The following is an 18,366-nucleotide window of genomic DNA, read 5'->3' as shown; positions in this document are numbered from 1 at the left end:
TGCTCTGAGCTGAACACAGATGCTTAATGGACTGAGCCACCCAGGCACCCCTGAAAGTGTAATAAGAATTTAAAGGAAATATCTTCAGACTAGTTTCACCACAGCCCTAGTTTTCAAAACATCTTGCTCAGTTTCTAGTAATCTATAGAAACTTGATATTATCGTGTGAAGTTAATGCAATAGTATTAATAAGACATGCCTCATGCAACAGATGCCGACGTCAGTAGCTCAGACAGTTGTCCAGAAGGAAAATGGCCTTCAGCACACCCGCAAGATGCTGCATATCGGTGATCCAAGTGTGAAAAAGACGGCAGTCTCCCTGCTGAGAAATTTGTCTCGGAATCTTTCTCTACAGAATGAAATTGGTGAGTCAGCAAATGTGTCTGGATGTCGCGAATACATATTGAAAATACAAATGCAAGGAACCATTGTCTTTATCACATTTTCTATAGTGATGAACCGAAAATGGGACTTAGGGGTGAAATGTGATAGACCTGGCTTTTGCATCCAAGCATCAAGGTAGGCTTTCTCCCTGGGTCTCAAATAGGGATTTTCTTAATATTCAGCATTTTTTAAATTGTTCTAATTACTATGGAAGAGAAATTAACAAGGTAGGTAACTTGTCTGATGTTTTTCAAAAGCCTTTGGCTCAGCAGTCGGTGGAGCCTTTTTAACCTGCGCAGTTAGTTCAGACTGAGTAAGCACTGCTCTTCTAAAACATGGAAAATATACACACAGTGGTCCTCCCTTTAGAAGGTTGGTCCCTGTTGCACTAGAAAAAAAATGGACGGATGTGCAAAAAAGGCAGAAAGGTGGAGTCACTGAATATATACCGAATTGGCATACATTTGCAACAGTGTGATGGAACTAGAGGGGATTATGCTAAGCGAAGTAAGTCAGTCAGAGAAAGACAATATCATACGATCTCTATGATAAGAGGAATTTGAGAAATAAGAGAGAGGAGCAAGGGGAAGGAAAAGAAAAATAAGATAAAAACAGAGAGGGAAGCAAACCTAATAATACACTAAAGCTATAATACACTATATGTTAGTTAAATTGAATTTAAATTAAAAACTTTTTTAAAGATTATTTATTTATTTATTTGACAGATCACAAGTTGGCAGAGAGGCAGGCAGAGAGAGAGAGGAGGAAGCAGGCTCCCTGTTGAGCAGAGAGCCCGATGCGGGGCTTGATCCCAGGACCCTGAGATCATGATCTGAGCCTAAGGCAGAGGCTTTAACCCACTGAGCCATCCAGGCGCCCCAAAATTTTTTAGATTAAAAAAAAATTGGCATAGACATTTTTAAAGTGAATACAATGAAGTATTTGCTCCTTTTTTGAGAGTCTGTATTATTGACAAAGATAACTATGTTACACTATCAAATAATATAATGTTTTGTTCCTTTGCTTTCTACACAGAAATGTCTGATGAATGTTTGAATTAAGTCAAATACTATAAAATGAGATAATAGGAAGATAACGCCAAAATCAATCATGTTTCCTAATGCTGCATAAATCAGTCATTCCTGATAACTCAAAATTCAGTTTTTCACAATCTTCCACTAAAATTATAAACAAATTATTGTTTGGTTTTAGTGGATTGGATTAGTTTGGAATACACACACAGACACACCACACCAGAGATACTGAAGTCTGGTTATGTTTTACTAATGTCATTTCCTAAGCCGGCCAGTAGCATGTATTGGACAGGCGGTTTCATAAATGGTTTCCTGCCCATTATAAATACAGAGAGAGCCTGGAAACTTTTCATGAATCTAAAAGAAACCTTGCCCTAGGCACTCTGAAAAATATGAAAGTGTTCTCCTCATTGTCCTTTGTGGACTTTTGTGCTGCACTTTAATCAGGTGTATTGTCCTTTGACTTTTTTTTCCCCCCAAAGGATAGATGGCTCCATCTTTAAACAGTGCTGATGGAGGTAACTGGCACTCAACCCATTATACACGTGCCTTCAGGGCAGAAATACTGTTGTTCCTGTGTTCTACCATCCTCTAAACTGTTGGAAAGATAGAAATGTAGCCCCACACTTTACTTTTTTTTTTTTTTTTTAATAAATAAACACTCTATTTAATTCTTCAGTTGAGCAGGAAATGGCCTTGGCAGAGTCAAGGTTTTTTTGCGTTGCACTACACTTAATGTTTATTTATTTTCTTTGTTTGCCTACTTTGAGTGAGTTCTGGCTTTGATACATTGCATCTCAAATTTTGTTGGCTCCCCTGGGTAATTATAATATTTATACTTTTTTTCCTCTTAATATTTAATGGCTTAACAATGTGACTTCTCTTCCCGTATTTGTCACTTTCAACCAGAAGCTAGATAAATGGAAAATCATTGTTTTGGATGGTTTTATTAAAGAACAACAACTTTAATTTTTTTAAAGATATATGCTCATTTAAAAAATTCAAGCAATTAAGAAAAGCACCACAAATAAAGCAAAAATACTTCCTCTTATCACTCAGAAAACAACTCTTGTTAACCTTAGGTGAATATCATTCCAGACATCTGTCTATGCCTATAAACAGATGAAAGTTTAGACAGAAAGATGAATAAATGATATTAAAATTGGATCGTACAACATCTAGTGGCCAATAAATCATTAGAATTAGTTTTAACAAAAGCAAACTGAATGACATAGAATCACCGAACTTTGGATAAATTTTTCACTACATTTCAGACATGTTTTAGAAACTGTGGGAACATGTACTCAAGTTTGTCTCAGTCCTGATTTCTAACTCTTGGCCAAACCTAGAGGAATGTCTTGATTGCACACGCAGCAATATTAGTCTCCTCGATTTCTAAGAGTTCCTCTTTTATAACTTGTGTAGACGTGCGTGTAACACCGCCTGTAAAAACATAAAATGGAAAGAAAGGAAAGAAGAAAGGGAAGGAAGGGAGAGAGGGAAAGAGAGAGGAAAGTTTCTTTTCCAATGTCTGTATTCCAGTTTGTCATTTTAGTGGTCCTCTTAACTAAAGTGCCATGTAAACTGTAGGGGATGCCCACTGAGCATTATAGGGAGGACCAGTGTTTTGTTAAATAGGTCTGGCCATGTCCTGTATTATGGAATAGCTCCAAAGGACCATTATGGTACAGTCGTATCAGAATTTATTATGACCGGCCTCATCCACATCCTCTCACTAATGAGGTAGTTTGCACCAAAAGTCTAGTTTTGTTCAATTTATTTTATGGAGCCTGTTATTGTAGTGAGGCTTGTATTCATAAAATTCTAATGAGATCATCTTTATTGGATTCTTCGTAATTTTTAAAATTTTAATTCTGGTGTAGTTAACATGCAGTGTCATTTGTTTCAGGTGTACAATGCAGTAATTCATCAAGTCTATACATTACTCAGTGCTCATCACAGTTATCTGTACTCTTTTTTTTTTTTTTTAAGATTTTGTTTATTTATTTGACAGAGATCACAAGTAGGCAGAGGGGCAGGCGGGGGGAAGCAGGCTTCCTGCTGAGCAGAGAGCCCGATGTGGGGCTCGATCCCAGGACCCTGGGATCATGACCTGAGCCGAAGGCAGAAGCTTTAACCCACTGAGCCACCCAGGCGCCCAGTATCTGTACTCTTAATCCCCTTCACGTATTTCATGCATTCCCCCCCCACCTACTACCCTTCTGGTAACCATCAGCTTGTTCTCTGCAGATAAGAGTCTGTTTTTTTAATTGCCTTTTTTTTTTTCCCTTTTGTTTATTTTGTTTCTTAAATTCTATTTATGAGGGGCACCTGTGTGGCTCAGTCAGTTAAGCATCTGCCTTCGCCTCAGGTCGTGATCCTGGGGTCCTGGGGTTGAGCCCCGTATCAGGTTCCCTATTCAGCACGGAGCTGCTCTTCCTCACCCTCTGCTGTTCACCCTGCTTGTGCGTGCTCGCTCTCTCTCTCAAATAAATAAATAAAATATTAAAAAAAAAAGAATTCCACATATAAGGGAAATCATATGGTATTTGTCTTTCATTGAGTGACTTATTTCACTTAGTGTTACACTCTCTAGTTCCAACCATGTTTTTGCAAATGACAAGATTTCATTCTTTTTTTATGGCTGAATGATATTCCATATAATACACACACACACGCACACACACACCCCACATTTTCTTTATCTGTTCATCTATCCCTGGGCACTTGGGCTGCTTCTATAATTTGGTTATTGTAAATAATGCTGCAGTAAACATAGGGGTGCATGTATCCCTTTGAATTAGTGTTTTCATATTCTTTGGGTAAATACCCAGTAGTGCAATTACTGGATAGTAGGGTAGTTCTATTTTTACGTTTCTGAGGAATTTCCATTCTGTCCTCTACAGTGGTGCACCAGTTTGCATTCCCACCAACAGTGTACAAGGATTCCTTTTTCTCCATATTCTTGCCAACACTTGGTTCTTGAGTTTTTTCTTTTTTTTAATTTTAGCCATCTGACAGGTGTGAGGTGATATCTCATAGTGGTTTTGATTTGCATTTTCTTGATGATAAATGATGATGAGCATCTTTTCATGTGTCTGCTGGCCATCTGTTGTCTTTGGAGAAACGTCTGTTCTTATCTTCTGCCCACTTTTTAATTGGATTATTTGGTTTTTGGTGTTGAGTTGTATAAGTTGTTCATATATTTTGGATAATAACCCTTTATCAGATATGTCATTTGCAACTATCTCCTCCCATTCAGTAGGTTGTCTTTTAGTTTTGTTTGTTGTTTTTTGCTGAACAGAAGCTTTCTCATTTGATGTAGTCCCAACAGTTTACTTTTGCTGTGTTTCCCTTGCTGCAGGAAACAGATCTAGAAAAATGCTGCTACAGTCAATGTCAGAGAAATTACTACCTGTCCTCTCTTTTAGTAATTTTATGGATATTTAGTCAATCTTATTTTTGTGTATGGTGTAAGGAAGTGGTCCACTTTCACTTTCATTTTTTGCATGTTGCTGTCCAGTTTTCCTAACACCATTTGTTGAAGAGACTGGTATTTTCCCATGGCATATTCTTACCTCCTTTGTCGAAGATTAATTGGTCATATAATTGTAGGTTTATTTCTGGGTAGCCCCCTGCTTTCATAAGATGATCCACTGATAAAACTCTACTCATTTCAAGGACAGTATCGAGAAGAGGTTCTGCAAGATAAATGCAGTTTTTAAGTTCCAAGTCAGCTTTATGTCAGATAAATAATTTGAGTGACAGGACCCATCTTGATTCAGAGTAGTCATAGCCAGGAATAAATGAAAATCAGTTTAAAATACATGAATCGTGTTTCTCATGAGAGACTTCTAGACTAAAACGTTCCATATGCTGACCTGGAATGAAATCCTCACGTATTACTTAGATTTACAGAAATAAACTTAAAACTTTTATTTTCTTGGGGTGCCTAGGTGGCTCAGTTGGTCAAGCATCTGTCTTCAGCTTAGGTCATGATCCCAGGGTGCAGGGATCGAGCCCCACATGCAGCTCTCTGCTCATCCGGGAGCCTGCTTCTCCTTCTCCTTCTGCCCCTCCCCCTGGCTCAGGCATGCACACTCTCTCAAATAAACAAATAAAATTTTTTTAAAAAACATATTTTCTTACAAATTTAAAGATAGGCACACTTGGTATGGTGACAGAGTAATAGAGCTCATGCAGAAGACACGGATCTGCGTCCTACAAGGCCACTTTGTCACTTAAACCACCTTGGCTAGTCATTGAACTGCTCTAACCAGAATGAGATTAATAATCACTACTTCATGGTGTTTTGACAAGGATCAGATAAAATAATGTATTTATAAGGAAGTATTTGGACACATCTTGAGATTCTCAATTCCCATTTACTCATATTTACAGATGTTTTCTTTTTTTTTTTTTTTAAGATTTTTATTTATTTATTTGACAGACAGAGATCACAAGTAGTCAGAGAGGCAGGCGGAGAGAGAGGGGGAAGCAGGCTCCCTTGCCGAGCAGAGAGCCCGATGCGGGGCTCGATCCCAGGACCCCGAGATCATGACCTGGGCCGAAGGCAGAGGCTTAACCCACTGAGCCACCCAGGCACCCCTACAGATGTTTTCTGACATCCAACTAATGCCTTGGCTTTTTAAGACATTGAGTTTAAGGATTAAGTAAAATCTCCCTCAAAAACATGACATTGAGCTGTAACTCTCCCAATAACATGATAAGGCCTTTAATTTTGTATTTCATTATTAAAGATCCCATTTTAATTGTCCCAAAATATATTTATCCAGGCCCAGTCATGTGTGTACGTACATAGGCATACATACATATGCTCTTTCTTCTCAGGTTTCTTTTGCTTATTTTCTTTCCTGATGTTACGTGTATGCCGTTATGTATGTATGTATATTACCAACCCTGTGAAGTCGATACTATTATTCCCCCATTTTACAGATTAAGGAAACGCGGCATGGAGAGGTTAAGTAGCTTGCCCAGACCACACAGCCACGGAGTGGCAGAGACAGGACTGAAACTGAAAAGTGTGACTTCACAGACTAAACTCTGAGCTCTGAACACTGTGCCTCGATGTTTCAACAACAGTGAAAACCAGAGCTCAGGTCTTTGAGCAGAAGGTGTGTCCTTCCTGTCAGTCAGGTCCCCGTATTATCAAAGGATGACAAGTTGCTCAGTCCTCCTATTGCATCTGTCTCTGTTTTAGACATAGCGCCCAATGCTAGAAGTCCAGGAGTAAACGTGATGATTGTCTTCAGGAACCCATAGCCGCCTTTGGAACTCAGACAGCACATGACTGAGTACAATGCAGTGCCCTAGAGAGAGGAGTGTGCTTTATCATGACACATAAACTCAGATGAAGAAACAACAAAACGAAGCAGAAGTATTTGTTATACAACCATGATAAACACAACACTGTATTAAAGAGTTGTGAGGAACAACAGGAGCGTGCTCTCTATCATTGAAGAAGGGTCCAAAGTAGTAAGAGAAAAAGAAGAAAATACACATGAAAAGAATCATTGCAAAAAATCAAGTATAAATCTATATTGCCTAAAATATATACCAATATATTTAACAAGTTACAGTCAAATCATCAAACAGTAATACCTCCTTTGTTACTACCAAAAAAGCCAAATTAAAACCCTACAACCTAGAACTTACATATAGAGTGAAAACATAAATTTAAAATAGTGTTGCTTTTTTTTTTTTTTAAATAATAGTATTATTTGTGCACTGAAGAAACTAAGCAGTACACATAATTTTTTTGAAAAATTTTTAGGTCACCATCAATACTATTGTCAAAAAACAAGTCATTAACATTTTAATGTATTTCTTCTCAGGTTTCTTTTGAATATTTTCTTTCCAAATGTTATATATTATTTTTTTAATATTTTATATATTCTTTATAAATAGCTGTACTTAACTTTCACACAGAATACTATATAAATATTTTATTATACATGTTTCACAAATATTTTTGAGATACATAATCTTTGCAGATGTGTTTTAGATAATCCTATTCCTATTATTAAGTTATGTAAGCTTTTTATAATTTTTCACTTATATATAGTACTATAATAAAAACCTCTGCATAAGGCTTTTTCTGTTTTTAAAGTAAATGTCTTTAGGATGAATTTCTAGAAGTGGAATTACTGAATCAAAGAATGTGAAAAAATTTTAAATTCTTGACACTTCTGTCAAATTATCATTGTCATTTCTGTCAAAAGATTTCCAATGTACTGAGAAGAGAATATCATCTTTTTGGGGGTGCTTGGGTGGCTAATTTGGTTGAGGGTCCAACTCTTGATTTCAGCTTACGTCGCTCTCAGGGTCATGGGACATTGGACTCCCTGCTCAGCAGAGAGTATGCTGGGGAGTCTCCCTCCCCCCACTCACAGGTCCCTGTGCCCACATGCACTCTTTCTCTCTCAAATAAATGTTTTTTAAAAATCACCTTTTAAGAATCTTTTTAAGGGGCGCCTGGATGGCTCAGTGGGTTAAGGCCTCTGCCTTCAGCTCAGGTCATGATCTCAGGGTCCTGGGATCGAGCCCCACATCGGGCTCTCTACTCAGCAGGGAGCCTGCTTCCCCCCTTTCTCTCTGCCTCTCTCTCTGCCTGCTTGTGATCTCTCTCTGTCAAATAAATAGAAAAAATCTTTAAAAAAAAAAGAAAGGTCTTTTTAAAATTTGAGTATCAGAGATTACGTCTTTCCATATGTTCATTAACTAGTTGTGTTTCTTTTAAAAATGTTCTTTACCCAAAATGTATTGGGATCTTGAGATTAAGGAATAATCCTTCTAATCAAATGTTGATTTCTTTCATTTTGTAGCCAAAGAAACTTTGCCTGATTTGGTTTCCATAATTCCTGACACAGCCCCGAGTACTGATCTTCTCATTGAGACTACAACCTCTGCCTGCTACACTCTGAACAATATAATCCAAAATAGTTTCCAGAATGCACGGGATCTTCTGAACACTGGAGGCCTGCAGAAAATCATGACCATCAGCTCAGCCGATGTGTAAGTCTTACAGTATCTGCCTGTTGGCTATCTCCCCATTCCTCACCATCCCTCCCATATGGAAATCTAGTTTTGAATGTCCACACATTGAGAACCATGGGTATTATGGCCCAAAAAACAAGACTGTAAAGTTGAGCCAGATCGTCTGGTTCAACTCTTGATAATCAAGCAAGTGAAAAACTGAATTCTCCAAGCCAAATAGTTGCCCATTCACTTCTAAAATATCCAGATAGTCAAACTCCATAGTTTCTCTGGGTAGTATGTGGCAACCTTTTATTGACCCAATGAATTAATTTGTTTCCTAGAGCCACAGCTGTGATTTAAAACCAGGAAAATATGGGTGCCTGGGTGGCTCAGTAAAGCCTCTGCCTTCAGCTCAGGTCATGATCCCAGGGTCCTGGGATCGAGCCCCGCATTGGGTTCTCTGCTCAGCAGGAAGCCTGCTTCCTCCTCTCTCTCTCTCTCTCTCTGCCTGCCTCTCTGCCTACTTGTGCTCTCTGCCTGTCAAATAAATAAATAAAATCTTTAAAAATATATATTTAAAAAAAAATAAATAAAACCAGGAAAATATAAGTAAAGTGGGAGTCCTGTGGGCAGGGACTGCCCCTTTCCTCACTTAGATCTAGAGCCAGTGTCACGCCCGGTGCCTTAGAAGAAACAGTGATAACACAAGAAGTAGGAGGCAACGTAATCAGAAATTCCTGCTTTCTCAGTTTTCTCTATCACATCTCTTCCATCTCTTATTCCCTTTTGAGAATAGGAGATCTAATTACAGAAGACATCCCACATCCCTGTTCCTGTGTCTTTAAATTTTTTCCATTAAAAAAAAAAAAAGGTGATAAAGAGAATGAAAAACCTTGTGTAATGAAATTAATTACTATTAGTTAATTTACAGGCATGGAATCCAAAGAGGGCATCTTTTTCTCTATTTATACAATTCTGAATTGTTTGAGTTGTTAAATATAAGTTACTTTTGTAAGTAACTAAGAAAGAGACGAAGTGTTATACCCCAATTCTAATGAGTTGTAAAGCACATGGACTTCACCCCTGTTAGACAAATGTGTGCCTGGCCCCATGGGGAAGCACAGGAGTCTGTGGGGTCCTGGAGTCAACACACATCTCCTTCCCCACTCAGATAGGCCCTTGTGCTCTGCAGCCCCATTCCCAAACCTCATGGGGAAGGAAGACCATATTCAGAGTCAAAGAATTAAAAGGAGTGCTGGTTAGAATGTCAGTTCACCAAGTCACAATATTCACCTGTCCCCAGAGTCTGGCAGAGAGCAGTTGCTCAGTCTTTATAGAAAGATTGAATGATTGCTATAAAACAGAAATGACTTTCGAGTAGTCATCCATGCTTCTAAGCAAATCTCCATAAGACCATATGATTTTTATTATTTGAGTAATCGGGCATTAAGAAGTGCATGAGAATATACCCTCACTTTTGGAAACTGCTTATAGCTTAGCAACATATGGGGATGTGCTACTCTGTTCTTTTTTGCCCTGAGTGTCCATTTGCCCGGGCTCAAAAATATATATATATCAACATGGAGCTTCTACCAGTTGTGCCTGCTGTTCCTTCCTTGCTAAGTGTTGTATAGCTGACCCGTAATTTAAGGGCTAGCCTGGAAATTAGTTGCCATTTATAGCATTTTTTTCTTTGAGTAAATGATTTCCAAGTGCCAAACAACCAGCTTATAAAGAAGCTGTGATATGAAACCCTTGCTATTCAAAAAACATTTTCCAGTTTTAAATATCAGAGACCCATAGCTGTCAAGGATTTATTAGTATTTCAGTATTAGCAAGTGACTCTGAAAAGACCATGAAGTACTAAAAAAAAATCTGTAAAGCGCTGATTTGATTTTCCCTTAATGCAAGACTGGCGTGGAAGAGAAAGGCTTTTAGCTAATGAATGAACTCCAGATGTGCTTTTCCATACCATATTGCATTTTCTGTTCATGGTTCCTTTTTGTAAACTCCTATGACATGAAAAATTAAATGTTTGTTTCTTTGTTAAAAGAAAAAACTCAGCTGTATGCTAGTTCAGGTGATGGAAGAGAAAGAGCTCTAAGGAAGCATAGATTCTTAGCCAGAAACAGGATGTTTAAGACAAATGTTTTGTTTTGTTTTGTTTTTATTTAAATTCAATTTAATTAACACATAGTGTATTGTTAGTTTCAGCGGTAGAATGTAGTGATTCATCGGTTGCATATAACACCCAAGTGTTCATTACTTCAAGTGCCTTCCTTAATGCCCATCACCCAGTTACCTCACCCCCCAACTCACCTCATTTTAGGACAAACTTAAAAGCAAAACATCAAAAACTAAGTATAGTGTCGAGGTACCTGGCTAGCTCAGTGGGTGGAACATGTAACTTTTGAGATCAGGGTTGTGAGTTTGAACCCCATGTTGGGTGGAGAGATTACTTAAAAAATAAAGAAGAGGGACGTCTGGGTGGCTCAGTCGGTTAAGTGTCTGCCTTTGACCCAGGTCATGTTCCCAGGGTCCTGGGATCCAGCCCCATGCTGGGCTCCCTTCTCCACCAGGAGTCTCCTTCTCCCTCTGCCCCTCCCCCTGCTCGTTCTCTCTCTTTCTCACTTTCTCTCTCAAATAAATAGTCTTTTTTTTAAATTGAAGGAAAAAAACTTAAGTACAGTGTCCAGTATTGTAGTGACTTGGATTTATAACGGGAGTACATTTTCCATTCACTCTATACAAAAACAAAGAAATTTGGAAGCTATTTTAACAAATATTTCAATAAGAATTTATTATATTAGCTTAAAAATATTACTCTTACTCTCGTAGAATCACTAAGTCAAGGAGGTAGGTATATTTTTCACTCATGCTTTCCCAAATTTGTATTCTACGTATATGCATTATAAATGTACAAATATATTTCTATTCTATAAATAGCATATATAATATTTAATATAAATATATTTAATTTATTTATTAATAGAATATAAATAAATGTAAATAATGTATATAAATATATAAATTGTATTCTATAAGCCAAAGATTTATGAAATCTAAGGATATATTCCTTGTAAATATCAGGAATATGCTCTATAAAAACTATTTGGCCTGTGCTAGTGGTTTTAAGATTTTTTTTTAATATATATATATATTTTTTTTTTTTTGTAAAAACCCAGTGTGGCCCCTGGCCTTCAAAGCTCACCATCTAATTCTCTTGTCATGGTGAGTTTCCTGACTTAATGGATGGCTGCCAAGCAGCAGCAGTTAGAGAAGATTTATGGAACGTCCAAAGACAGCATCCAGAAGCCTGACACGTTTTTCACTGATCTCGGAATGCCTTTTTCCTCTTTTCAGCTATGGCTCCAACAAAGCAAGTAAAGCTGCTTCTGTTCTCCTCTATTCCCTGTGGACGCACACGGAGCTCCATAATGCCTACAAGAAGGTAAGAACACTAAAAAGGTATGGGTTGCAGTTAACAACCACATCGTAATGGCCCGTTTGTCCGCCCCTGGCGACACAGCACTAAAAACTCCATTTTCTTGTATGAAAATGTTGTTACCTTTCACATTTCTGTTTGTTTATTCCAAAGGCTCAGTTTAAGAAGACAGATTTTGTCAATAGCCGGACTGCCAAAGCCTACCACTCCCTTAAAGACTGAGGAAAATGAAAAAGTGCTTTCAGAAATCTCAACCTCACCATTCTCAGCCACAAAAAAAGCCTCAAAGGAAAACGCCTATTTTTCTACTTCCCAGCCCAAGAAACCTCAAAAAAGCATGCCCTGTTTCTTAGCCTTTTCTATTTCCAAGGTCCCCAGAATCTAGAAGACACATAGGCAGAATATAATTTTATTAGTCTTCCAGAAAACTTTTTCAAGTCTACTACCAGTAGGCACTGGCAACAGCCTCGCTTTTACCCTCCACAGACTGTGGTCCTTGTGATCAGGATTCATGGTGCAGGGCCTCCCGGAACTGAAATGCGAATTCATGTGGAATGAGCATTAACAACAAACAAGGAAAGAAGGAGGCGGTTCTATTACCAGGATTTTAAAAGTTTGATTTACGCTTATAGTCCTTTTCTGGTTTCCATATTTTGTCACTCATATGCACATTGCTTCGCCATTGGCCACAAGTGTATTGTTCTGCAGTGTTGAAACAGAATGAAAACGACGAGAAATATTTGCAGGAGAAAATTTAATGGCAAAATTATATGTTTGTTTACTTTGTGCTTATTTTTATCCTCTTGAATTTTTTTCTCTGATTTGAAATGAACTGAAGAAATTTAGGTCACATTGAGTGTGCATGACTCTAAGAAAACGAAATTGAAATGAAGTGATCATAGCAAATTTAAAAATCTTCTCACAGAGAACAGCGACTATGGTTATGAAATTCCGTGTTCCCTCTAACACTTAAATATGAGTCTTGCTCAAGGAAATACCTAACCTATGACAACATCATGAAATGCAAATCTCTCCAGAATAGTAGGATTCATTACCCGGACTTTTTCAGCAACTTCAGTGGGCTGATAGAAAACAGACTCTATACTCTTCAGCTACAAAAGGAAATGAAAAACCTCTCAAACTGCTGCATGAGCCCAGGGCACTGAAAACAGCTCATTTAATAAATTACATTATCAATCAGCCCAACTTTGCCCAATATTTTAAAAATACCACCTTAGAGAGCCTCTAAATCTCATGTGATCTTCCTCAAGCCATTATTTTAAGTCAAGGAATTTAGCAAAAAAATGAAGACACTGTGTTAAGGAAAAATATGTCAAGGCCATGCAGAAATGATATGGGATATACTAGTGTTGAAAAATTGACATCATCTGTTGAAGTGAATCTGTTACAAGTGTTCTTTTAACTGAGCGATGATTAGTACCATTTACGTAAAATTAGTCTTCTCAACTACAGTTCTGTTATATTTTGCTTTAAAAAAAAAAAATCTGACAATGTTTGCTATAAGAAAGTAAGAAGGAAAAAAATCCTTCAGCTCCCTTTGGCCAGAGAAATGTAATAGAAAAATAAATGCCCATTTTCAAATTGAATGTGTATTTAAGTCTTTATTATATTGAGAAGACAAAATTCTTTTAATTTTAAGAGCTTGATGGAGAAGACTCAGAATACTAACCTAGTTCAAAATGAAATTGTTAGATACCAATTTTTAAATACTGAAGAGAAAAATCATTTCTTTTTCTGGAGTTTTGATGAATAACGTTTGGAACATTTTTTATTCCTCCACAAAACTGATGGATGTTCAGAAGTTTCTGTGTTCTTTAATGCATTAGTAGAGCCTTCAATATTAAACACAAAAGGAGGTCAAAATAATGTTGCCTGCATTGGTCTGTGTACATCTGATTTATTTCTGTATCACGGTATATGTGCTATGATTGACATGGCATTTGAAGATTTGACCTTATAAACTTACATTGCTAAGGGTTTAATACTTTGTAATTGTTTCTATTTCTTCCCTACTTAAAAGCCTAGATTCTTTACAAAGAAACAGTTCCTGTAAGAAAACTGGAATTAGCTAATGACTAAAGCATGCAACAATGGAGAGACATACTAATGTGGTAGATTTTAGTAAATTGAGTGGGTCTGTGACCCTGACAAGATAGACTGGTTTGATCCGCGTGTCCTGCTTTGTTCACTCTGCTTACTAAAAACCTCACTATTTTACTATCTTTGGATACCTCGGGGGGAGGTCCTTGTGTGTTGAATATCAGTTTTGATCTCAGGTCCACACAAAAAGCTTTTTTTTTTTTTTTTTTTTAATATATGTCCCATCCTTCCCCATGTCATCAGGAGAATTGACAAGCTGAGTGGAGCCTTTTTTGTGTATTTGTGCTAAGAGTTCCAAAGGACTGCTTCCTTGTCAAGAATTCTTAATGATGGTGTGGCATATGGGAGGTCACTGCCCTGGCTTTCTGTCACTGGAAACATTTGTTTATACCTGATGGAAATAACCAAGGGGTTATCTGGCAAGATAGGGGATTAACATGTCAAATGGGGAAATACGCAGCATGAGTAGATAAACCACTTTGAAATGAATTTAATCACCCTCTGAAGAAGCAATTTCTCAGAATAAAGAAAAGAAATAGGAAATAGACATATTTCAATATCTTTATATACCTATAATTTATTTGTACTGTATTATAAATGAAATTTCCTCTAAATAAAACGTGTCATGAACTTATTGTGCTTTGGAATGAGGTCAACTTCAGTATGTTTGTACTTCCAACAAAATTGCAGAAGCCTCGAATCATGGAATCTGAGGATTAGGGGGGAATTTAGAGGACATCTGGTCAAGTCCTTCTTAAAGTATTGAATGCGTCAGAAAAGATGCAGTTCTTATCAAAGTAACAAGAGAAAAATTTTCAGTCATTCGTTCAGCTAATGCTCACATGACCCTGTAATGCACCCATTTTAAGACTCAGTAACTGTTACATCAAGTTATTTGTTGTGGAAGAGAAAATAAATAAAAAAGGAAACAAACTTTTCAAAATAAAATCCTGCATTACATTTAATGTTTTAGTTTGTAGTGGTACTGACAACTTCATCTCTTAGGAAATAAACTTCAACCTTTTAAGGACAGTAAGAGAAAGGAAAACTCTCTTTTTATGATATATTCAGGAAAGAAAGATCAAAATGCTCTATGTTGGTCAAAGAGCTGTTTAAAGTATGAGAGGAAGGGAGAGCATTCTGAAGCCATCTGGGAGACACACGTAAAGAATCCAGCAGTAGTGAGCCTGGAAGAAAGGTGCCATGTTACCTGTCTTCAAATATCTGAAGGACCTTTGTATAAAAGATGACAGTCTTATTCTGAGTAGAGCAGAGACCAGGGCCAATAGGTAGAGGCTTGTGAGACTAGCTTTGACTGAACAATAGTGGACATATATTTGAGCACTCCTCACAGCCTCCTCATGAAGGATACAGTTTTTCTTTTTTCTTTCTTTTTTTTACATTTTACACATGAAAATAATGTGAAGTAGAAAGAGGTCACCTTCCAAAGGAGTACAGCCAGAAATTTCAGGGATGCCATAGAAAGTCAGGTGGGATAGCTCCTCACAGGGTCTACTTGGAGACCAAAGAATGGAAGACGTGTCTCCATGCTGGGGCAATGTGGGGGATCTGTTTGGCTTATCTCTCTCTGGAGAGTTATAAGGGCAGTCTGGCATAATGGTGAAGAGGACTGATTCTAGAACCAACCAGTCTGAGCTCAAAGTGTGACTTCTCCTTTTTAATAGCTGGAGTGAGTTTCTTACTTACTCTGAGTCTCAGCCTTCTTTAGCTGTTAGGTGGGAATGATAGTAGTAGTTACTTCTACTGTTGGGTTGTTTGAGGATTAAATGTCTTCTTAATTGTAAAGCACTAAAAACAGTCCCTGACAGTATGTACCCAACAAATGCTAACTACATTACTTGGAGTTCCCTGGTTTGAGGGTTCTTTGCTCTTTTTTTCTACTCCATCTCTTGAGTTTCTCTTTTCAGATATGGTTGATTTAGTTAAAAGCCTCAACCCCTTCCCCCAGCTACCCATTTTACACACACACCATCCCTTAGAAGGCTAGGCGAAAAAAAGAGGAAAAAAAATATGGCCCAGTCAAGTGATCCTGAATGTCTCTTCCTCAGGAAACGAGTCTTTTGGGAGGTATTTGTAAGTGTTAAATGAAAAGAAATATCCCCAAATCAAATAAGTTTGAGAAGGGCTGGATTATACAGAGATTGATTACAAGGCTTCTCAGAGTCTCTAACATGCACTATGCATTGTGAAATAGCCCAAGAACGGGAGACTTTTATTTGAATCAGTACAGCCTTTTTCCCTAGATGACTCTTGAAGCTGTGCTTCTGTTGTGGGCGCTGTGATCTGGGCCAGAGCCAGGAGGACGAGAGGCTTTCCTCTGCTTGGCAGCCTCGTCCAGTTCATCTCCTGAGGCCTGGACTACTCAGAAGCCATACCTGGGCTTAGTCATGATTTAGTGAAATCAGAAAGTCAATGATTTCAATAGATTAAGGACTGGTTCCTGAGTATTTTGTTTCTTTCCCACCTGGAGTGTGCTCATCTACAGGCAAGAAAGCAACTCAGAAGGCAGTTAATAGCCCTGAGGAGCATGTTGAGGCAGCAACAGACATCCCTACATCCAGCTGATCAAACCCTGTCCTAAATCTCACGTCAAGAAGCAGTTAAATCTCTCAGAGGCCTGACTTTCACCGTAAACTACTAACATACAATCCATCTGGTAAGGAACAAAAAACAAGTTAAAACTTGCAGATTTTCCTACAGCTGTAATTAAGATGTTCTTCCCAGGAATAAGCAATCCTTTGGAGTTTTGTTTTAGAAAAAAAGGAGGAGTTCCACTTTCAATTCTCTTTCAGCGTACATGTATTGAACGTTTATTCCTGGAGCTGACGACCAGTGAGATGCAGCTTTGCAAGAAAGTGCTCACACATCTGAGCAAAACAGATGTCTGTGTGATGGAAACTTGTACAGTTTCAGTATCCTTTGTGGTATCTGGAAAATGAAAAGTCATCATCTCGTTTCCTGGGAAATGAACGTCGTCATTCTACAGGGTGAGAGTTGGGGAGCTCTAGAGCCACACAGACCTTCTGGAATAGGTCTCTCATAGAACAATGGTTAGCCTGAGAGACAAAGAACTAAAAAGAACATACCTGCATTTTTAGCCAGGAGGAGTTGTCAGAATTGATATCCTTTACTAAGAATGTGTGAAAAATTTAATATTTAGAAAATTAACAAAGATTTTTTTCTCCAATTTGTTTTACCTCTTGCTCTAATTGGAGGTTTTTGCAGTTCCTAATTGAAAAAATAGAAGTAATCTATTTTTGTGGTATTGCTGAACAGCTCTTTATAAGAATTATGTGTGAACATACTAAGTAGCACATTGCCACTTCTTCTGGTGGCTCGTACCTAAAGTGACCCACTTCCTCATCTCATGGTTCTATTTCTCCTGCTTTGGTTTATCACTTAAGATGCTTCATTTGCATTCAGGTAACAAAAAAGTTCAGCTCAAGTGGCTTAAACAATAAATGTATTTATTTTGTGTAACAGGAAGACCAGATTTAGGCTCAGGCTTGGTTATTCCAGCAGCTCATTGAAGTCACCAAGAATCTAGATTTCTGGGGATCCCTGGGTGGTTCAGTTGGTTAAGCATCTGCCTTTGCCTTGGGCTAAAGTCATGACCCTGAGATCAGGGATAGAACCCTGCTTCAGGCTCGCTGCTCAGCTCTCTTGCTCTCTTGCTCACTTTCTCTCAAACAAATCTCAAATAAATAAAATAAAATAAATAAAATCTTTCTCTCAAACAAATTTTTAAAAAATATTTTATTAATTTATTTGACAGAGACAGTGAGAGAGGGAACACAAGTAGGGGCAGCAGCAGAGGGGGAGGGAGAAGCAGGCTTCTTGCTGAGCAGGGATTCCAGTGTGGGGCTCAATCCCAGGACCCGAGATCATGACCTGAGCCAAAGGCAGACGCTTAACGACTGAGCCAACCAGGTGCCCCTAAATAAAATCTTTTTTGAAAAAACATCTAGGTTCCTTCAGTCTTTCTGCTCTGCCATCCTCGGCATTTTTGCTTTTGTCCCCTGGTTGATTTCTCCATGTTGACTAAATGGTTGCAGCAGCTCCAAATGTGTCACCTTTATAGGCCATGTCTATAGGCCAGAAGAGCAAGCAATCTTTTCTTGCATCCTTTTTTTTTTTTAAGTGTTGTTTTAGTTTTTAGTTGGGTTTTTTCTTTTTTGTTTTTTTTTTTTGAAGATTTTATTTATTTGAGAGAGAGAAAGTGAGAGAGAGTGCATGAGAGGGGCTAAGGTCAGAGGGAGAAGCAGACTCCCCACTGAGTAGGGAGCCCAATGTGGGTGGGACTCGATCCCCAGACTCCAGGATCATGACCTGAGTCAAAGGCAGACATGTAATCAACTGAGC

General features: G+C 38.0%; 1 protein-coding gene across 1 annotated transcript in view; it reads left to right on the top strand.

Annotated features, from left to right (window-relative positions):
* PKP2 (plakophilin 2) overlaps positions 1-14,191 on the top strand; it is a 90,415-nt gene extending 76,224 nt beyond the window's left edge. The window contains exons 10-13 of the mRNA XM_032855339.1: positions 212-365; positions 8,264-8,453; positions 11,781-11,868; positions 12,016-14,191. Coding sequence (XP_032711230.1) covers positions 212-365; positions 8,264-8,453; positions 11,781-11,868; positions 12,016-12,084 — 501 coding nt within the window. The 3' untranslated portion in view covers positions 12,085-14,191. The remainder of the gene's footprint in view (positions 1-211; positions 366-8,263; positions 8,454-11,780; positions 11,869-12,015) is intronic.
* The last annotated feature ends 4,175 nt before the right edge of the window (positions 14,192-18,366 follow it).

The sequence above is a fragment of the Lontra canadensis genome, unplaced genomic scaffold (genome assembly GCF_010015895.1).
Source record: "Lontra canadensis isolate GAN:19392208 unplaced genomic scaffold, GSC_riverotter_1.0 scaffold9, whole genome shotgun sequence".
NCBI lineage: Eukaryota > Metazoa > Chordata > Mammalia > Carnivora > Mustelidae > Lontra > Lontra canadensis.
Note: the sequence above shows the minus strand (reverse complement) of the source record. Positions and strands in the feature narration are given on the sequence as shown.